General features: G+C 45.5%; 1 protein-coding gene across 1 annotated transcript in view; it reads left to right on the top strand.

Annotated features, from left to right (window-relative positions):
• The window catches only part of LOC119164734 (dermonecrotic toxin SPH-like), a 29,748-nt gene extending 11,068 nt beyond the window's left edge, over nucleotides 1–18,680 (top strand). Inside the window, exons 2-5 of the mRNA XM_075872853.1 lie at nucleotides 1,964–2,092; nucleotides 10,367–10,498; nucleotides 15,954–16,194; nucleotides 18,546–18,680. Of these exons, the coding sequence (XP_075728968.1) occupies nucleotides 1,964–2,092; nucleotides 10,367–10,498; nucleotides 15,954–16,194; nucleotides 18,546–18,672 (629 nt within the window). The 3' untranslated portion in view covers nucleotides 18,673–18,680. The remainder of the gene's footprint in view (nucleotides 1–1,963; nucleotides 2,093–10,366; nucleotides 10,499–15,953; nucleotides 16,195–18,545) is intronic.
• The last annotated feature ends 772 nt before the right edge of the window (nucleotides 18,681–19,452 follow it).

Raw genomic sequence — 19,452 nt, 5'->3', positions numbered from 1 at the left:
CGCCACCAAGACTTGCCACCAGCGGTCACCTCCAATCTAACCAATCTAACCTACCAATCTAACCAATCTAAATAATCGCTACCAATCTAACCATAATGATGATAGCCGTGATCAACGCTTGCGAACACAGCGCCACCTACCGCTCAACAGTCATGACACCGAAGTACCCCTTCTGCGTGAGACACGTGCTCCACGCCACGCAAGCAACTTTACAGGTGGTGTCAGCACCTCCACAATGCATATCGTAAACAAAACTGGGATATTATTTTGAGACTCCAAACAAAAGTTGTGAAGAAACCCGACGTTTCGAAACCGACTTGGTTCTTTCCTCACAGGTGAATGCGGAGGCTACGTAGCAGTGGCGTCTTCAAAGCACTCGCGGGGTGGATAATGACCCTCTCTCTCTCTCTCTCTCTCGTTTCGCGTGGAGCGCAGTCCGTGTGTATACACTGGGGGAAGGGTCCCGAGAGAGGGGTTGATGTTATGGGCTGTCCTCTGTATGTGCCACGACTCGAGTGATGTCAAGGGTGGCCATCCTTGAAAGTGAGCCGAACTGGAGGAGAAGGTTATTACTCGAGTCGTGGCACATACAGAGGACAGCCCATAACATCAACCGCTCTCTTGGAATACTTCCCCCAGTGTATACACACGGACTGCGCTCCACGGCAAAACGAGAGAGAGAGAGAGGGGGTGGGCTCATTATCCACCTCGCAAGTGCTTTGAAGACGCCGCTGCCGCGTAGCCTCCGCAGTCACCTCTGAGGAAGGAACCAAGTCGGTTTCCAAACCTCGGTTTCTTCAAAACTTTTGGTTGGAGTCTAAATCATCTCCCAGTTTCATACCCAACCAGACAGACTTCTGTCGAATGTATACATTCAGTTAAATAAAACTACAGAAGACTCTAAATAACTTTTTTTCCAGTCCTGCGAAGACGCTCAATCGTCATTTTATCTTTCAGGATGAACGTCCCCCCCCCCCCAAAAAAAAAGAAATAGAAAATCACTGTTTAAGCACTCCCTACAAATGGTCAACCAGCGAAGGCTGAAGCGTTCCGCCCCGTTTTTTAGGGTTCAAGCCGACGCTGCATTGAAACCTTTCACCAATATTGGTCACATACTCGTGCTTATTAATGAGGTTAGACACACGTTTGGCTTAGGTTTAGTACAGTGTTTATTCCCTTTGCCGCACTTTGTGTCTCGCATGATCATGGGTCATGGTAGACTGTAAGAAGCGCTAAGTCGTTTTCACAAAGGGTTAATCCCAGTGGTAATTCTAGAACCATGCAGAGGCGGTCACAGATGGCGCAGCCAAAGCCAAAGTGCCACTGGATAGAGAGAAAAAAAGAGAGAGAAAACGTCTTTATTCATAAAGGCCTAAGGGCCCCTAGTCCTAAGGACCCCTAGTCCGGGGTCCTTAGGACGACTTGAGCGGTTTGTCGATCCCACTGTATCATAATAACCCGGAAGACCTCAGGAGGCCCATCGCAGAAAGCATCGTCCCACAGCTCCTCGTTACGTACAGGGTGAAGGAAAGCACGTGAGGGAGGAAAGACGTTCAAAGTGCACTCGATCGATACATAGAAGGTCGTGGGCGAGTTTTCACTTCCGCTGAGAGCGAGCGTTCGTTCCGGCGAACGCGCTTCCGTAATCATCCCAGTGATGCCACAACGCCACGTTGTTGCAAGCGTTTGACATCGCGAGCTATCTCAAAGCGCAGTTATTGGTGAGCGTGCATGGGTACGACACTGCAAACGACGTAACTGATAACGCAGCCATTGCAGACCACTCACGACACCACTATCGGATGGTTTTTTTGTTTCTCCTAGCCACATACAGCGATCGCTGAAAAAAAGCTACGTTCGCTAAACAGTTATGGTTAACCAATGTGTGTTATCTTAGTTACTGTTTCAATTTTTGACGTACCTGATACTCCTTTTTGCTTACGTTTTATCTTGGGCCTGTCAGGTGGCAAGTTCGCTGGCAAACTGCAGCTTCTCTACGTCGACAGCAAGACTGAGAGCCTTTCCAGTGACACGAAATACCAGGCTGGCATCAACCTCGCCAACACCTTGATAAACCTTCTTTGGGACAATGGTTTGCTCTTTATTTTTTTTTTATTTGGCAGAAAGCACGAGAACTCACCTTCGTATTTTGAAAAATATATATATCCAATACATAAGTATTTAAAAAGAGAGGGAGAGATAAAACTTTACTGAAATAAACAAACGTCAGTAAATAATGTGAAGCCCGGCCTGTACGTCGCTCTTAGCCGTCGGCCGGAATCCCTTATGACAGAACCGTAGCAAGGGTTAGACTGATTAAATCTCTTTGAAAGTTGGGTGCAGCCAATACGTACTGAAATGATTAGAAATTAATCTTGATAATTGAGAGTTTTTGATTGATAGATGAATAATATGTGGGGTTTGACGTCCCGAAACCACCTTCTGATTATGAGAGACGCCGTAATCGAGTGCTCCGAAAATTTCGACCACCTGAGGTTCTTTAACTTGCACCAAAATCTGAGCACAGGAGCCTACAGCATTTCCGTCGACATCTAAAATGCAGCCGCCGCAGCCGAGATTAGATCCCGCGACCGGCGGGTCAGCAGCCGAGTACCGTAACCATTAGGGGGGGGGGGGTTGAGTGCATGAAGGGTGGAAGAACACAGGAGGGAGCATGACGTCACCCACCCAGCCTTGGCAAGCCAACACGTTTTGATGCCATCAAAGTCGGCGCAACACGTGACCTTTTGCCGTGAGATCACGCAATAAACGAGACTTATCTAAATGCGCTTGTTCAGCGCAGACTGGCCGACTCACGCAGGTTTTTCATAGACGGAACAACACCGAGAGTACTAGGAGCTACCGCATGCTCTGACGTTTTGATCACGCGTTGTGCCGACAAGGTGGGCTTCACTAGTGTGACGTAATGCTTTCGCCTTTCTTTTGTTTCTCCATGGTTGAGTGTTTTCGGTTGTGCCATGTTTAGTCACATATTACAAATAGTTTTCATGACACTGCTCATTAATTATCTCATTTTGATATTGGAAGAAACATAATGGGATAAAAAGCTCTTTAAATAACATTTTCGGGACCTAACACCACTTCAGGAATAACCAAATTACGAATCATTGGAAGAATCAAGGTGAGCTTCACTCGTGTGACGTAATGTTTTCTCCTTTCTTTTTCTTCCTCTATTGTTGAGGGTTTTCGTTTGTGCCATGTTTACTCGCCGATTACAATTAATTTTCATAACACTGCCCATTAGTGATATTGAAAGAAATATAATGGGATAAAAGCTCTTTAAATCACATTTCCGGGACCTAACAACGTTTCAGGAATAATCAAATTACGAATCATCGGAAGAATCGGGTAAAAAATGTAAAAAGGTCTATTACAATGGTTGAAGTTTTTTTAAGAGAACGTAAATCCTGCTCTACGCATAAGAGCTGTTGAAAGTAATCACACACACTGAGTGAATGATGATGAGTGGGGTGAAGTGCCCGACAGTCAGTCCGTCTATCTGTCTGTCTGTACGTAGGAAGCACTCAACCCTATCTTAATAAGCACTTTCATCGATAGCGCCAATTTATGCCACCCTTCCCTCATGTAAAGTCCTATACCGAGGCTCAGAAGACATAACAAATACATTTAACAAATAGTGTGTGTGTGTGTGTGTTTGTTTGTGTGGGTGTCATCATCATCATCATCGTCAGCCTGACTGCGTCCACTGCAGGACAATGGCCTCTGCTATGTTCCGCCAGTGAACCCGGTCCTGTGCTTGCTGCTGCCCATTTATACCCGCAAACTTCTTAATCTCATCTGCCCACCTAATCTTTTGTCTCCCCCTAACCAGCTTGCCTTCTCTGGGAATCAGGTTAGTTACCCTTAATGACCAGCGGTTATCCTGTCTATGCGCTACATGCCCAGCCCATGTCCATTTCCTCTTCTTGATTTTAACTATCATATCCTTAACCCCCTTTGGTTCCCTAATCCACTCTGCTCTCTTCTTGTCTCTTAAGGCTACACCTACCATTTTTCTTTCCATTGTTCGCTGCGTCGTCCTCAATTTAACCTGAACCCTCTTTGTAAGTCTCAAGGTTTCTGCTCTGTAGCCAAGTACCGGCAAGATACAGCTGTTACATACCTTCCTCTTGAAAGATAGTGGCAATCAAACTGCCATAACTTGAGAGTGCTTGCCAAATGGGCTCCATCCCATTCTTATTCTTCTAGTCACTTCAATCTCGTGGTTCAGCTCCGCGGTTATTACCTGCCCTAAGTAGACAAAGTCTTTTACAACTTGAAGTGCACTATTACCTATCTCGAAGCGCTGCTCTTTTCCGAGGTTGTTGTACATTACTTTCGTTTTCTGCACATTAATTTAAAGACCCACCTTTCTGCTCTCTTGGTCTAACTCCGTAATCAAGAGTGGCAATTCGTCTCTTGAGTTACTCAGCAATGCAATGTCATCGGCGAAGCGCAGGTTACTAAGTTACTCTCCATTAACTCTTATCCCTAATTGTTCCCATTCTAGGCTTCTGAAAACCTCCTGTAAGCATGCGGTAAAAAGCATTGGGGAGATTGTGTTCCCCTGCCTTACACCCTTCTTGATTGGTATTCTGTTGCTTTTTTATGAAGCACTATGGTAGCAGTTGATCCCCCGTAGATTTCTTCAAGGATCTTTATATATACTTCATATATATAAACATGTGTGGGTGTAATCAAATGTTATACCCTGATAGAAAAATTGCTACATTTTTTTTCATGTTGCTATATTGCTAAAAAATATTCTTGCGGACTAGTGACGTGCATGAAGGGAGCAGAGTGGATGTTCCGGTCAAACTGTTTATGTGGCTGAACTTGTGGCCAGTAAACGAAAAGTCACGCTAGTACCTACAGCGGCAAACAGAGCGTCGGCCGTCGATCAACTGACAAGTGACATGTTTCGTTCATGGACGCCACTGCCTATCACAACAACCAAGCTTTAGCTGCGGTCGTGGTATCGTCCGCACAGCAGATTCTTAGCTCTGCCACAATCCTCACCCGAAACCCCGAAGTAGCAGAACAAGTAGCTATGGCTATAATTATGCTCGATAGCAAACGGCAACTTATCTACAGTGACTCCAGACTGGCCATCACAGCCATCTAACGCGGAGTCATCTCCGACCAGGCGTTGCGTATCCTGCGCAGCGCGTACCGAGTGCCCTGAAGCACCACACTGTCATCTGGTTCCCTGTCCAATCGGCCAGGAGCCTGGTGCCCCATCAAACCTCAACGAGATCACCCATGATGCAGCGCGTGCACTTACCGGCCACGCCTTCACAGGGCAACCCCATCTCGCTGAGTTAGAGACCAATCGGGATGCACAATTACGTACAACGACATAACAAAGCACTTTTACCTTGAACGCCGCATTTTTCTACCCCCATATCTGAAACTTGACAGCCCGCAGGCGCTAACCGTACGCCTATTACAGACCCACACGTACCCAAACCTTGCCAAGCTTTGCGTTTATTATCCTGATGCATATCCCAGCGACACGTGCCCCTCGTGTGGATACGCGGTGACAATCGCACACATGCTTTGGGAGTGTAGAAACACTCCTTCCGACTCTACCTAAACAAGTGGGAGAGGTCTCTTGGAGCTCAATTCTCACCGAACAGCAGTGGGCCGTATAGCAGGCCCACTGTATCGTCTAGTTGCGCATGCTCTTCCGAATAAACCCATATTGTGAACTGCTTAACGTTGCACATGTCTGTTATTAATCAGTCAACCAAAGCTATATATACTTGTAACCAACCGGGAATAAAACACCTCTCGTTCTTGTTGCTACCATGCTGCGTGTAAATCACTGAGCACTAGAACATATGGTGACAGAAGTGGGATCGCGCAAGCAATAACACATCGAAAGAAGGGGTGTAACATTACACCGATGAAATGAATCTAGTGATGCCACCGCAGCCACTGGTACTCTCAGGGAATACCTCGAAGAATTGGGCCTTGTTCAAGCAACGATTCTAGCTGTTCCTGCAACCAACGCAGACTGCAAAAGAGCCAAGGTCGGAGGCAGCTAAGACCACGCTCTTGATCACCATTGCCGGAGAGGACGCCCTAGAGGTATTCAACAATTTTTCATTTTCGGAAAACGAAAGCAAGGAAGATTATCCCACAGGGACGAAAAAGTTCGAAGAACACTGTCAACAACAGCAGAATGAGGTGCATGAGTGGTATGTCTTCTGCATAAGGTGTCAAGCCGAGATAGAGCCTTTCGAACATTTTGCACGAGAGCTCAGGATGTTTACCCGAATTCGCGATTTCGGAGACCTTACTGATTCTATGGTCAGAGAACAGATTGTGTTCAGCATAATTTATCCAGAACTGCGAAAGAAATTGCTGAAGGTGAAGGACTTTACATAGTGCAAAGCCGAAGAAATCTGTAAGAGGCGGAGGAAATATGTGCGGAGCAAAACAATGCAGGGGCTCCAGCGCAAAAACAAGTAGCGCCAATAGAAGTGCTTCAGCATTCTGAAAATGTGCAGCGTGCGAAGAGCGCTCCCCAAACGCAGAACAAAGTCTCGCCCAACCTGAAACTGAAGTGGCGCAGTTCGAAAGACGGAAGCAATTCAAATGTTCAAGGTGCAACCGCGTTCACGAACGGGGGAGGGCCAAGCGTTCGGAAAAATATGCTTTTCGTGCAGTGGCGCTAATCACTTTCCTGCTTGTTGTAGTAGGAAGGGTGCTCAAGTAAGCAGTGTGCGTGACGAACATGACGGTTTTCAAATCCTTGATGTGGGCATAGGCCAAGAAGCTGATGGGCTTATTGATGCCAAAATCGCGTCGAAACAGGTGAAAGTAGACACAGGCTCCCAAGCCAACTTAATTCCTCGCACCATTTTTGGGAGACTTAAAGTCAAAACGTGTCTGAGGACAAGCCCCTCTATCTTGCGCTCGTATAGAGGCAACGTCATCAAGCATGTAGGCGCAGCGACGCTACCAGTGGCTGTGAACAATCGGCGCGAGTACCTTGACTTTTTTATTGTCAGGAAGAGCAACCAGGGCATCTTGGGGTTGTCCGCAAGCGAGGCTTTAGGGCTGGTTTCGCGTTCTGTGGATTCTGTTCAGACAAGCAGTACTGACCAGATTGTCAAAAAGTTACCAGAGTTGTTTCAGGGTATCGGCTGCCTTGCCCACCCGTACCACCTGGTCCTGCGGAAAGAAGCAACGCCAGTGGTTCAGTCGGTTCGACGGATGCCCCTGGCATTACGTGACCCACTCCGGGAAGAGTTCGACCACATGGAACGCGCAGGCATTATAGTTAAAGTCAGTGAACCAACAGACTGGGTAAGCCCCTTTGTCGCAGTGAGAAAAAAAGATGGCAAACTTCGCATATGCATTGACCCGAGGTGAATGAATGCGTGCATAAAGCGAGCGCACTATCAGCTACCCAAAAGAGAAGAGGCTGAGCTGACAGGAGCAAAGTTTTTCAGCCGCCTCGACGCGTACTCCGGTTTTGATCAGATCACTCTTGATGAGGCCACTTCAAGAATATGCACCAGCGGAACTGCGTTCGGTCATTATAGGTTCTTGAGACTTCCTGTCGGCATCTCTTCGGTGCCGGAAGTATTTCAAAAAGCTATGAAATAAATATTTGACCAGGCCCCAGGCGTGCGTATATATATTAACGACATACTGGTGTGGGGGAGCACAAGAGCAGAACATGATGACAGCCTCCAAATGGTTCTTCAGCTAGCGAAGAAGGCTGGGATAATGTTCAATAAGGCAAAATGTAGATTCGTCATAAATCAAATTTACTTCTTGGGGAAGACGATCAGCGAAAATGGAAGTATGTACCGACAACGGTCCGCAGTTTTCATCTCATGAATTTACCGGTTGGCAGACACATACGACTTCAAGCATGTGAATTCAAGCCCGAGATTCACGCAGTCCAATGGTCTTCCCGAGAAGAGCGTCCAAATCATCAAAAGGATTATGAAGAAAACAGGTGAAACGAGGGAGGACTTTTGGTTTGGGTTACTCTGGTACCAGTTGACTCCTCTTGAAGAAGGCCACTCTCCTGGAGAATTGCTTCAAGGCAGAAGGATGCGTACTCGACTGCCTGACTTCCGGCCGAGCCCCAGTAAAGAACCTCTTAGGCGCCAAACTCCGCAATCTTGAAAAAAGAAAACCCCTTCCTGAACTCCAGAAAGATGCAGGTAATTTCCTCCTCCACGACTAGCTCCAAAACTGGCTAAGGAGGAAAGATATTTGAGGTTCGGAATGGGTCCCCTCGATGACTCGAGTGCACGGTGGTAGCGCGAAGGAAGAGCCGTAGTCCGGTGAAGAGACGCTTTATTGCAGCCTCAGGTGTATGCCCGAGTCCAGGCTCAAAGCTCCACCTTTTTTTTTTTTCAGATTGAAACATCCCCTTTTCAACCCTCGGTTGAACAAAGCGTCGTCACACAAGCCAATCACACGTGTGGGCTCGCAGTGCCACAACCAATTTCAGAAACACTTTTACAACAGACACTGCATTGGTAAAAACCACGTTGCCAAATAGGTGGTGGTAGTGGTTAGCAGATAAGAAAGGCACGTAATTTCTGCAACGCGATCGGGAGCACGGCACAGTGCCTTTGCTAAATACAACACGCAAAGGGATAGGTTCTCCACGTGTGACACTCTCTCCCATGCCATGCCGTGCTGCCTCCGTCGGCCGACTTGCGTCGGCGGCCGTTCTCACGCTCGAGCTCCGTCAGCTCTCTCATTGAATGTTGCTTCGTAGAAGCCTCCTTAAGAGCGGTGAGTACACCGTTGGGCTCTGTGCGCTTACCAGGTGTGTATGCGACAGCGTGGCGCCCCGACCTCCTCACAACACTCGGTAATGACGTACAGTGGGGGAGGTTATGCTCGTCTTCCCACCGTCTCGGTCAACCATGTGGTCGCGTCCCCGCGTCCTTATCAATGCCCGCGTCATTCTCAATGGCACCCCTGCATGCCAACAATGGCTTAAACTCAGACGGCGGCACCTGGCCTGCTTCTTGCCAGACGCTCTTTAGAGTAAGCCTTCCCCTTCTAGTCCCGAACGGGGTGACCTTGACGGCTCCGCTCGTGAACCGTGCGAACGAAGGAGTCTCCTTTCTTTCCCGTGCTCGGGTCTTCCACGTTAGCCTTCGCGGAACCGATCAGCTTCGTTAGTTGACGGGTAGAGAGCTGGCTCTGCGCTCTGCATCAGCCGGAGTCGCGCTACAGACAACACACCCGTAATTGTTGCCTCATATACTAACTGATGCCATGGTAAGAATACGAGAGAACACAAGGACCAAAAGGCTCGAGTCATGGACTTTGAGGCACCGAGATCCTACCGTGTCCCTACAGAGGACAACCAGATACTCTGACGCAATCGGCAACACCTTCTAGACACATGTGAACCATCTTAGACGTGCTTGGATGATGACGATTCAGAGAGCGAGGAAGTTTTCCCGATGACGTTGCCAGGAAGATTGCCACCATCACAGCCGTCTGCAACTGCGTCGTGATTTCAAGGAATGACTGCGGTTCTAGGGTGCAGAGCCCAGTACCCGCCTCCGCGAGCTGCAGTACCAAGGTGGTCAACCCGGCAAATGCATCAGCCAAGATGTCTTCATTATGACACAGGTTTCAAACAAGTCTCAAATCTTTCCCTCACCTTCTAACATTATCTCGTGGGAAGATGTATCGTCCGGTTGCGCATGCGCTCCCGAACCAACCCGTTTTGTGAGCTGCCTAACGTTACACGTGTCTGTTATCAATCAGTTAACCAAAGCTATATATACTTGTAACCAACCGGGAATAAAACACTTCTCGTTCTTGTTGCTACCATGCTGCGTGAAAGTCACTGAGCACTGGAAGCGGCCGCCAGGTACTCCCTGTCGGTTCCTACGTGAGGGACGCCTGCTATGCGCTAAGCGCGTCCTGCAGGACTAAAATAATGTTTTTTCATTCGATTCATTGCAGAAGTGGGCATGATCTTAAAAAAAACGATCTACAATAATCGTGAACCTACTAGTGAAATGGGTCGCAGTTAGCGCTCAGCATTTCAGACAGGCTCTGTAAGTGAAAACAGACCAAAGAATAAGTTAAATTAAGAAACGCGCGTGGCAATAATTATTTTTGTGAAAGAAATCATTTAAATAAAAGGACCATCATGTTTCTAATTGACATAGTGTGCAGAGATAGTTTGACTTTACTCTAAGATCATATTTTTGATGCGCTTACTTCCTCACTCAACGTTTGTTGTTGCTTATATTTCTTCCCCTTTCTCACTCTACGTTTTTGCGATGTTGCTTAAGCATGCATGCTGTTGACCTTCATTATGTGCGCCTTGTTTTGCCAGGCACAATTTCCTCGGAGTACATGCTGAACGTTGTCGTAACCATGTCCTCAATGAACGATAAAGACGTCCTTGCGGGAGCACTGGACACCTTCAAGCAGGCTGCAAGTTCACCGCTCTTCTTGGCGCACGTGGGTAAGCCTGGGCATATTGATGATTCAGGAAGCATAGCTAAGGTGGGCAATGTCAGCGGTTTTTCAAGTGACTGAATGCCAAACGATGTGCTGAATAGCTGCGCCCACGTGTCAGATTGTGATTGTTCGTTAGCGGGCTACAGGAATGCACACCATTTATCTTTCGGCCACAGTCATTTTCTTAATTATTGCCTTCATGGCGCAATACCAGTCGTCCACGTAACGAAGCAATCATCACATGCCGCTTCGACCCAGGCTCGTTCTCCGGTACACGGACGATTGCTTTTGCGTCATGAAGACGTCTGAAATAGAAAACATTAGATATCACTGTTATTTTATTACGTTTATTTGTTTATTTGTAGCAATTAAAAAACGTGCACCCAGCGATATGATTCACGGCCGAGTGTGAAAGCGGCAGCAGCTTGCCCTTTCTCGACGTCCAGATGGCAAGATAACGGCCTGGAGTTCTCCGTCCATTGGAAGCCAACGCACACCAGCCGCTACCTTCAATGATTAATCTCATCCTGCCTGCCACAAGGCCTCGGTTGTGACCACGTTGCTCCACAGAGCTAAGAACATATACTCCGATGACACGGAGCGCCAGAAAGAAGAGGTCCGCGTAATTGCTGACCTAAAACAAAACGGATACCCCCCAAAAACTTTATACGAGCCGTCACTCGTCTCGCAGAGCAACAGAGGATACGGAAACCTCAATCAGCATAAATTGGCAGCCCTCCGAAACACATACCGATCCCATACGACAAGGAACCAGCTAGATGTGCGCCGGTCTTCAAAAAAGAGGGGTGCACATCGCGCACATGCCTTCCTTCTGGGCCGCCTCATCCCCTGCCCGAAAGACCGGCTAACGATGGACTGGACCCCCGGCGTCGTTTGCAAAATCCCATGCGCCGAGGGCCCTTCTTCGTTTATAGGCGAGACAAAAAAAAGGCAGATCCCACGTACAGGGGGAATCGATGATATGCGAAGCATGAATGAGGAAGGTTGACATGTTACTTTAAAATCAGTGAAACGTTGCGAGGCGCGAACATGTAGTACACAGTAAACACAAGTAGAAATGTATGCGCACTCAGGTATCCAGATAAGATGCAAATATGTTTTTATGGTAGGGTAATAATGGCACCACAAACGTTTGCAATACAAGCACCAGCAGTGGAAGGTATGTAAATTATGTCACACATGACATTCATGTCATGATTATTATGTTTGCGCCTGTAATTTGTGTTCACTGTTCATTCACGTAAACCAATATCAATTTTGGTATATGTGAAGCTAGCGAAACGGCCACGGTCACATCGTTAGCGTGATATGTAGCGATGTTTTTACACGACACGCATACTAGAATTATCATGTTTTATCTTCGTAATCTATTCGCGTCACGTAAAGCCAAATTTGATACTTGTGAAGCTAGCGAAATGGCCGCGAGTGCACTGTGAGTGTAGCAAATAGTCATGTTTTACATGACACGCATGTCATGGTTATCGTGTTTGAACGCGTGATTTTCTTCGGCATCCGTTCGCGTCACGTTATATCAAATTCAGTAGATGTGAAGCTAGCGAAACAGCGGCGAGCGCCTCATGAGCGCGGCATGTAGTTATGTTGTACATGACACGCATATCATGAGTACCATGTTTTGACGTTTCATTTACCTTCACGTCCGTTCACGTCACGTGATACTTAATTTGGTATATATCGAAGCTAGCGTGTGAAATATACAATACTAATTTGGTATATTTCGAAGTCATGAGCGTGGTATGTAGTCATGTTTTTACATGACACGCATCTCATGATTATCATGTTTGTACCAGTGATGTACCTACGTCATCTATTCACGTTACGCAATTCCGAATTTAGTATATGTGAAGCTAGCGAAACGACCGCGAGCGCACCATGAGCGTACGGTGTGTTGTCATGCCTTACATGCCATACATGTCATGATTTCCACATTAGGGCCCGTCACTTATGTTCGCCATGCAGTCATGTCATAACGTACCAGTTTTGCAATACGTCATGTGAACGAAACCACCGCAACAGCAGCAAGACCATGTCATATCAATTATGACATTCATGGTATACATGACATGATTTTTATCTTATGACTAGTCATTTAAGCTTGTCATGCAGTCATATTATGCCATACCAATTTTGGTATAGATCCCATCATTGAAATGGTCTAGAGAGCAAAAAGTCGTAGGTGGCTAGATAGATAGATTGAAAGATAGATAGATGGATAGATAGATAGATAGATAGATAGATAGATAGATAGATATAGAGATAGATAGATAGATAGATAGATAGATAGATATGCTCAAAGTCGCTGAAGTTCGCGAAGAAATGTTTCGCATTCGAAGCGTACAGGAACGACTCAAACAACACGCGAGGGACGTCCGGAAGCTCAACGAAGAGCGCATAGCAGTCGCCAAGCGTTCTGAGACGCTTGACCACGAGATAGATTTCGAAGCAACAACCATCCTTGAAAGTGAGACTAACTGGAAGAGAAGGCTACTACTCGAGTTGTGGCATATATACAGCGAAGGGCCCAAAACATCAACTGATCTCTCGAAACCCTTAGGGCCGTTCCACGCGCTTCCCACACAGCCGCAACGCACGTGATGGGACCCCTACCGCACTGCAAGCGGGGGACAAATAAGCCGATTGGCGACGCTGAGGAGGGTGAGAGAGCATCACCAATTGGCTTATTTGTTCCCCGCTTGCATGCGGTATAGGAGTTCCGGCACGTGCGTTGTGGCTGTGCGGGAAGCGCATGGAATGACCCTTACCCCGAAGTATGCACACGGACTACGCTCCGCGGCAAAACGGGAGGGCGGTGTTTGTGGGGTCATTAACAGCCCCGCGAGTACCTTGAAGACGCCGCTGCAAGGTAGCCCCAGAGAACTAAGCCAGTTCTGAAACACGGGTTTACGCATTTCACGTACTTTTTGGTTGAAAAGCGTTTCCCAGTTTACCTACCTAACCAGACAGACATCTGTTGAATGCTTATATTTAATTTCTATCTCACATTGTTGTTTGTACACGACTCTCTAAGTTATGGGTTACGTGTCATGATGGTCACTTGCCTGCATTGGTTTATATTTTTTCGACAAAGCGTATTATGGTTTCAACTAAACCAGTCTTGTCCCTGATACAACGTGACTTGTGTGGCTACCTTTTGCAGTCATGGTGGCCGTTCTTTGTTCCATCGTACACCATGTGCTCCTTCAAGGGGTACCGGGACCAATATTCGAACTCAAATTTACGATGCCATGATAATGTATCGAATGCACAGACAGATCTGAGCAAATGTGAATTTCAGTAAATGCTGAGAAGGTATTTGATTCTAACACCAAGATCAATTTTTTCGTGGTAAGCTAACTGACATCGGCGCTTTCATGACGTCAAACTACACGATTATTTCTGAAAAATGGTATATGCCCCGGAAGAGATGGAAGCTTGAAGACAGCAAGAATTTTTAACACAGATAGTCACTGGAGCTAATTTTTCGACCAACTCACTTCTCTTCTACTAAAACAGTATAGCAATCCTAAAGAGGACAAGTCTTGTTATCGAAGTTTTGGTTCCAGTGGCAACCGATGTTGAAACATTAAGTATCAGACTTGGTGATTTCACGCAACGGTATGGCTAGTTGCGAGGACGACAGGTACCAGAAAATGTTCAAAATGGCAGTTTCTGCATCGAAAACGGAGCGGTGGGCTGAAGCGGCCAAAGAAACATTCCAATATTTTGGGCCAATACTTGACTACTAGCGGATAACGTGTCGTGAATGCAGGGTGTAATGAAAACCGAATGAATCTTTTGGAGGTGTAAGACTTTTTTGGCAGAATAAGGCTTACTTCTGCATTTGCTGAGCTCTCGATGTATTGATCTTCTATTGGTGCAAGAAAACAGAAGCTGATCATTGTGGTTTCACTACCACCCTTTAATATACCCAGTTTTTATTCTCCACGCTTTGGCACTATGAGGAAGAACCGGCCAAATAAAATAGACGCACCCTATAGGCTGTAGGAACGGTGCTTTTTATGTCCTAATTTTATCTCTTGCATTCGTGTTTGTCCTGCTTCTTTAATAGAATGCTAATGTACATCTGAGTTCTAAAAATCGTTTGTAATAATGTTGGTAATATTGTCGCTATTGTTATCAATATTGACATTATATAGAAACAACCAGTTGCCCCACGCAAGAGGTTGTGGGTGAATTTTGAAGCGTTGATACTGATATTGATGTACTATAAAATATAGATAAAAAACTAATCAAACACTTCATGTTTTCTTATGTGTGGTTAGCATTGTGGCAACGTATTCTTTAAAATTTTGACTTGAATCCAATGAAGCAAAGTTATTGGGCCCTATGCAACTCGTTTGTTGACTGCCTACCTTTCACACATTGCCGGTGTGAAGCACCTCAAATCAGCAAAAAAAAAAATTGTTTTTTTGTTAATTGCCCTCCTTGACGGCTATGTCATGAAGCGCTATAATTATAAAAAAGCTGCGAACAGGCATCACGTATTTTAACATTTATTCATTTTAGTTATGAACATACTAGTCTTTATCGCGACGTCGGCGTATTCTTCTAAGCGCTAATTCATCATTGTCGATGGGTCCCAAACCCTATTCTTGAACATATATTCAGCGCAAAGACACGCAGTAGCCAGGAGGTAGTACTTCGGTAACCAGCCTATGTATCATCAATAGTTATTTACGCCTGTGTTATTGAAGTGCTGAGCACCTGGTGAGCCTCGCTGTAGTCCATCGGCGCATAACATGTGACCTGACTTTTCGTTCACGGTAAAGCGATCAATACAGGTCCTAACAAGGCTGAAAATGCTGAAAACAGGCTTAAACAGAAAGAACAATGTTTGACATAATTCACAAAAATAAATTAAAATAATCGCAATGGTAAATAATCGCTATAATCGCAATGGTCAACTTCAAATCACTGAAAAACGTGTGGAAAATCGGCGGCTTACTGCGGGGGCATGCTATAAAAGGCGGCGCCACCTATCTGAGTGAGCGAACGCCCCACTCCATCGCTTCGAGAGCGCTGCGTCGCTACACCTGATGAATAAACAGCCTGCCCGACTAAACTCGATGTAGGGGCATGTATCTCAACTGCCGTAGCGAATGAAAAGTCTATAACGGCCAGGGTAATACGCATCACACACCGAGTTTGTGAATCTCCCTAAGAAGGTTCTACTCACACCGAAAAAATCGCTTCGGGCATATTTGAAACATTAGAGTTACGGACACTTTGGGAAACAAGACTATGGCAACTGCTTGATCGCAAATCACCAGGCATGCTCATGATGCGCACCTTCTCAAGGTTCACAGTAGCGCAGCTGCCATGCGTTTTTTCCCTTTATGTCACCTAAGCAAGGGCGTTAAAGCAGATGCAGCATGGTCTCGAAGCAATTTGATTCGCAGGTTTTGGCATCAGTGGATGCGAGGATCTGAACGTCGTCGCCGACGGATACGAAGAGCTGGGTATTAGTCAACATCGCTGGCAGGGCGATGGGGCTTCTAACTGCCTGATCGAGATTTACTGGGAAGCGTGCACCAAAGATGCGACCTCACGACGAACTGCTGCGAACACGACTCACGACTATGTGGACAAGGTGTACGTCTGGACTGTCGACACACCAATCGACATGCGTCAATTCTTGAGGTATTAGCTATAAGTAGTGTCGAGGCGGTTTCACTGTCATAAGTAGAAGCACTTTTCTAGAAACTAGCTGGTATAATGCAGCTGTAGATAACACAGCTGGTATCACAATAAAGCCGTGAACTAGCTTGTACAAGACAGATCCAGTGCCTTGTGGACATTAAACTCATGGGAAGCACCGAGGGAGTTTTTCGCTTTGCGGAAATTGTTATGAGGTAGATCGATATCTTTGCTTAAGTTTAATTGTTGTGTACATATTGTGGAATTTCTATACATGCATACTAGACTTGCATGTAACGGGTCGCCGGTGGACAAACTGAACGTAGATGCCCCCGTTTGAGCAAAGAGAGCTCTTTGATCGCAACAAAGAAAATGCAACCGTGCCATATTCTGTGTAGGATAACAGATAATAATGTCAGAAAACTTGATTGATTAATTTGTGGGGTTCAACGTCCCAAAACCACCATATAAATATGAGAGACGTAGTGGAGGGATCCGAAAATTTTGACCACGTGGGGTTCTATAACGTGAACCCAAATCTGAGCACACGAGCCTACAACATTTCCGCCTTCATCGGAAATGCTGCCGCCGCAGCCGGGATTCGAATCCATGACCTGCGGGTCAGCAGCCGAGTACCTTTTCCACTAGACCAACGTGGTGGGGCAACGGCAGAAAACTTAAAGGGAATGTTATTACAAGTGATTGTAATGTATATGTTTAGAAAAGTAGAGCATCGACACGTTATTCGAAGGTCACAGGTTTGGTCACTGCCTGTGGCAAGTTATCTTTTTGTCCATTTTTTTTTCTTCTCACTCACATTATAATTGCTTCTAATAACGTACCGTATACTTCTATAACGTCCCCTTTTCCTCGCAATATTATCTGTTAGTTCTCTGTAATACTGTGTATGTTATGCAGCATTCGTAGGCGTATTTGAGGAACGGTCGACTATGGCTTGTTGAGCTAATCTTTACTGCAGTGATGGCAACATGATGAAAAGGCGAAAAGCAAGGATGGGTGTATAATAATCACTGATAATGTATTTACGCTTCGGGAGTAACTAGCCAAGAATGTTCACAGTCTGAGGGAATCATCATAGGTTGGGTATCTTTTTTTTTTTGGGGGGGGGGGGGGTGTTGAATGTCTTTTTTTTTGTCTGAAGTAGGAGCCATGTGGCTGATGTGGTCGAGTGTTATTTTCTGCTTTGTATACCACGGCAAAAGTCTTGAGGGGTGGAGTCCAGGGCCTTGGTTTACCACCTCCTGGCTACTTCACTGCCTGAGCGTATCTCACAAGGAAAAGTATACACATACATAGCCACTCATGCTTTTTAAGTTTACGCCTGCGGAGCGATAAGGCCTGAAGAGCATCCATAATCTTTTAGGTGTGCTGAAAATACTTGTTTCAAGTTTTTAAATAACATACACACTAAAAACTAACGTAGCTAAGAAATCGAGTGCAGTAATCAATTTATAATTGTTTTACATAGGACATTTTGGTGCGAAGGTGAGACCAACCGATTCTCTGCATGCCAGCTGGAGCATGAAAGGCTCCATCATGTGTCTACGGAAGAAGCAGCGTGTTCAATTTTTTCCCTGTAAAACACACTAATTGCAGAATAATTTAGGGTAAAATGCTTTAAACTCTAGAATCCTGATTTGGCAAGCCAGATTTTTCAGAGCACGTGAAATAAGAGAGAACTCCATGAACGCTTCTTCATAGGACCTAATGTGCAAGCCTATACCCAAATGATCCCAGCATTAAAAAAAAACTGACAGTGGAACACAAATATAAAGCGTTTCAGTACTATTTCTGCATCCAACCTGATAAGAGAGATAAGTTTCAGTTCGAGTCAAGTCAGAACAAAATTACATCAATGTCCACGTACTTGAACATTTTATTGACTGATACAGATTTGTGGCAAATTTAAATTTAGAATTTTCTTTTCAGGGGTGTTACGAAGATTCTAACATGTTAAAATAAATAACTGAATCTTATTTTCGGGTGCCTTTACTTAATTTCCTATGGAACATCCACAAGGCTCTAGTTACGGCATGTCATGAGTTCAAAGCGCTGTTTCGAACAATAATGGAAGTCTATCGAGATGCTATGCTCTGCTGTCGATAAAACCAATGCAAATATATTATAGGGCACTTAGTTTGGCCCATACTATATAGCCACCACTGAATTAACAATTTAGCTATGAGAAATACAGAATGCGCTTTAGATACCAATGCTGAAACGTTAAAAAAAGAAACAGCAAGCAGAAACGCACAGTGAAAAATTCAGCGATCCTATGTCGACTAGTTATAATCGCTAATATCAGATTTACCTTTACATATTTTTTCTTTCAGGTTGAATATAGATAGCATGCTGACCAATGATCCACCAACACTTCTGAGTGTCCTCCAAGAAGATGAGTTTTCGAAGATTTATCGGCCTGCCACTTCCCAGGATAGCCCATGGAAGCGCATTGTTTAATCAAAGATATTTATTGGTGATAATACAAATTAGATGATCAACCTAGCCAAATCACAATATTTCGCCAGCGTGGATTTTATTTGTCAGTATTAATCAGCCACGTCGAGATGTAGCAGGTGATGGTAGCATCGTGATCAAATAGATTCAATTAAATAATAAAAAATGTAGAGTTGTATATAGCAGCGACTATGTCATAACAGAAAACTGAGCTAAGTGGTAAGTTTTTTCTGTAAAAACAGGGCATGCAAACAAGAACACAAGAAAGACGGCACTACAAACGCCGAATCAGAAATAAAAATGCGCACTGTGGCGAAAAAAGAAGGTAGCTGCCACGTACGCTGGGAATCGATGATATGCGAGGCATGCATGAGGGAGGTTGATATGTCACTTCAAATTAGCCAACGTTCTGAGGCGGACGTAAATTCTGCCGCACACGACTTCAATGTCATGATTATCATGTTTGCGCCTGGCATTGGTTTTTGGCGTGCCTTCACATCTCGTAATACCAAATTTGGTATATGAAGCTAGCAAATCGGCTGCGAGCGCATCATGAACGTGACATGTAGTCATGTTCTTACACGACATGAATGTCTTAATTATCATGTTTGCGCCAGTCATGTACCTTCTTCATCAATTCACGTCACCTAATACCAAATTTGGTATATGTGAAGTGGCGAAACAACTGCGAGCGCATCACGAGCGTGGCGTGTAGCCATGGTCTACATGATATACATGTCATGATTTTCTCCTTAGGACCTGTCACTTATGGTCGCCCGGCAG

This window comes from Rhipicephalus microplus, chromosome 9 (genome assembly GCF_043290135.1).
Source record: "Rhipicephalus microplus isolate Deutch F79 chromosome 9, USDA_Rmic, whole genome shotgun sequence".
NCBI lineage: Eukaryota > Metazoa > Arthropoda > Arachnida > Ixodida > Ixodidae > Rhipicephalus > Rhipicephalus microplus.
The sequence above is the reverse complement of the archived record's forward strand: the minus strand, read 5'-3'. Positions and strand labels throughout refer to the sequence as shown.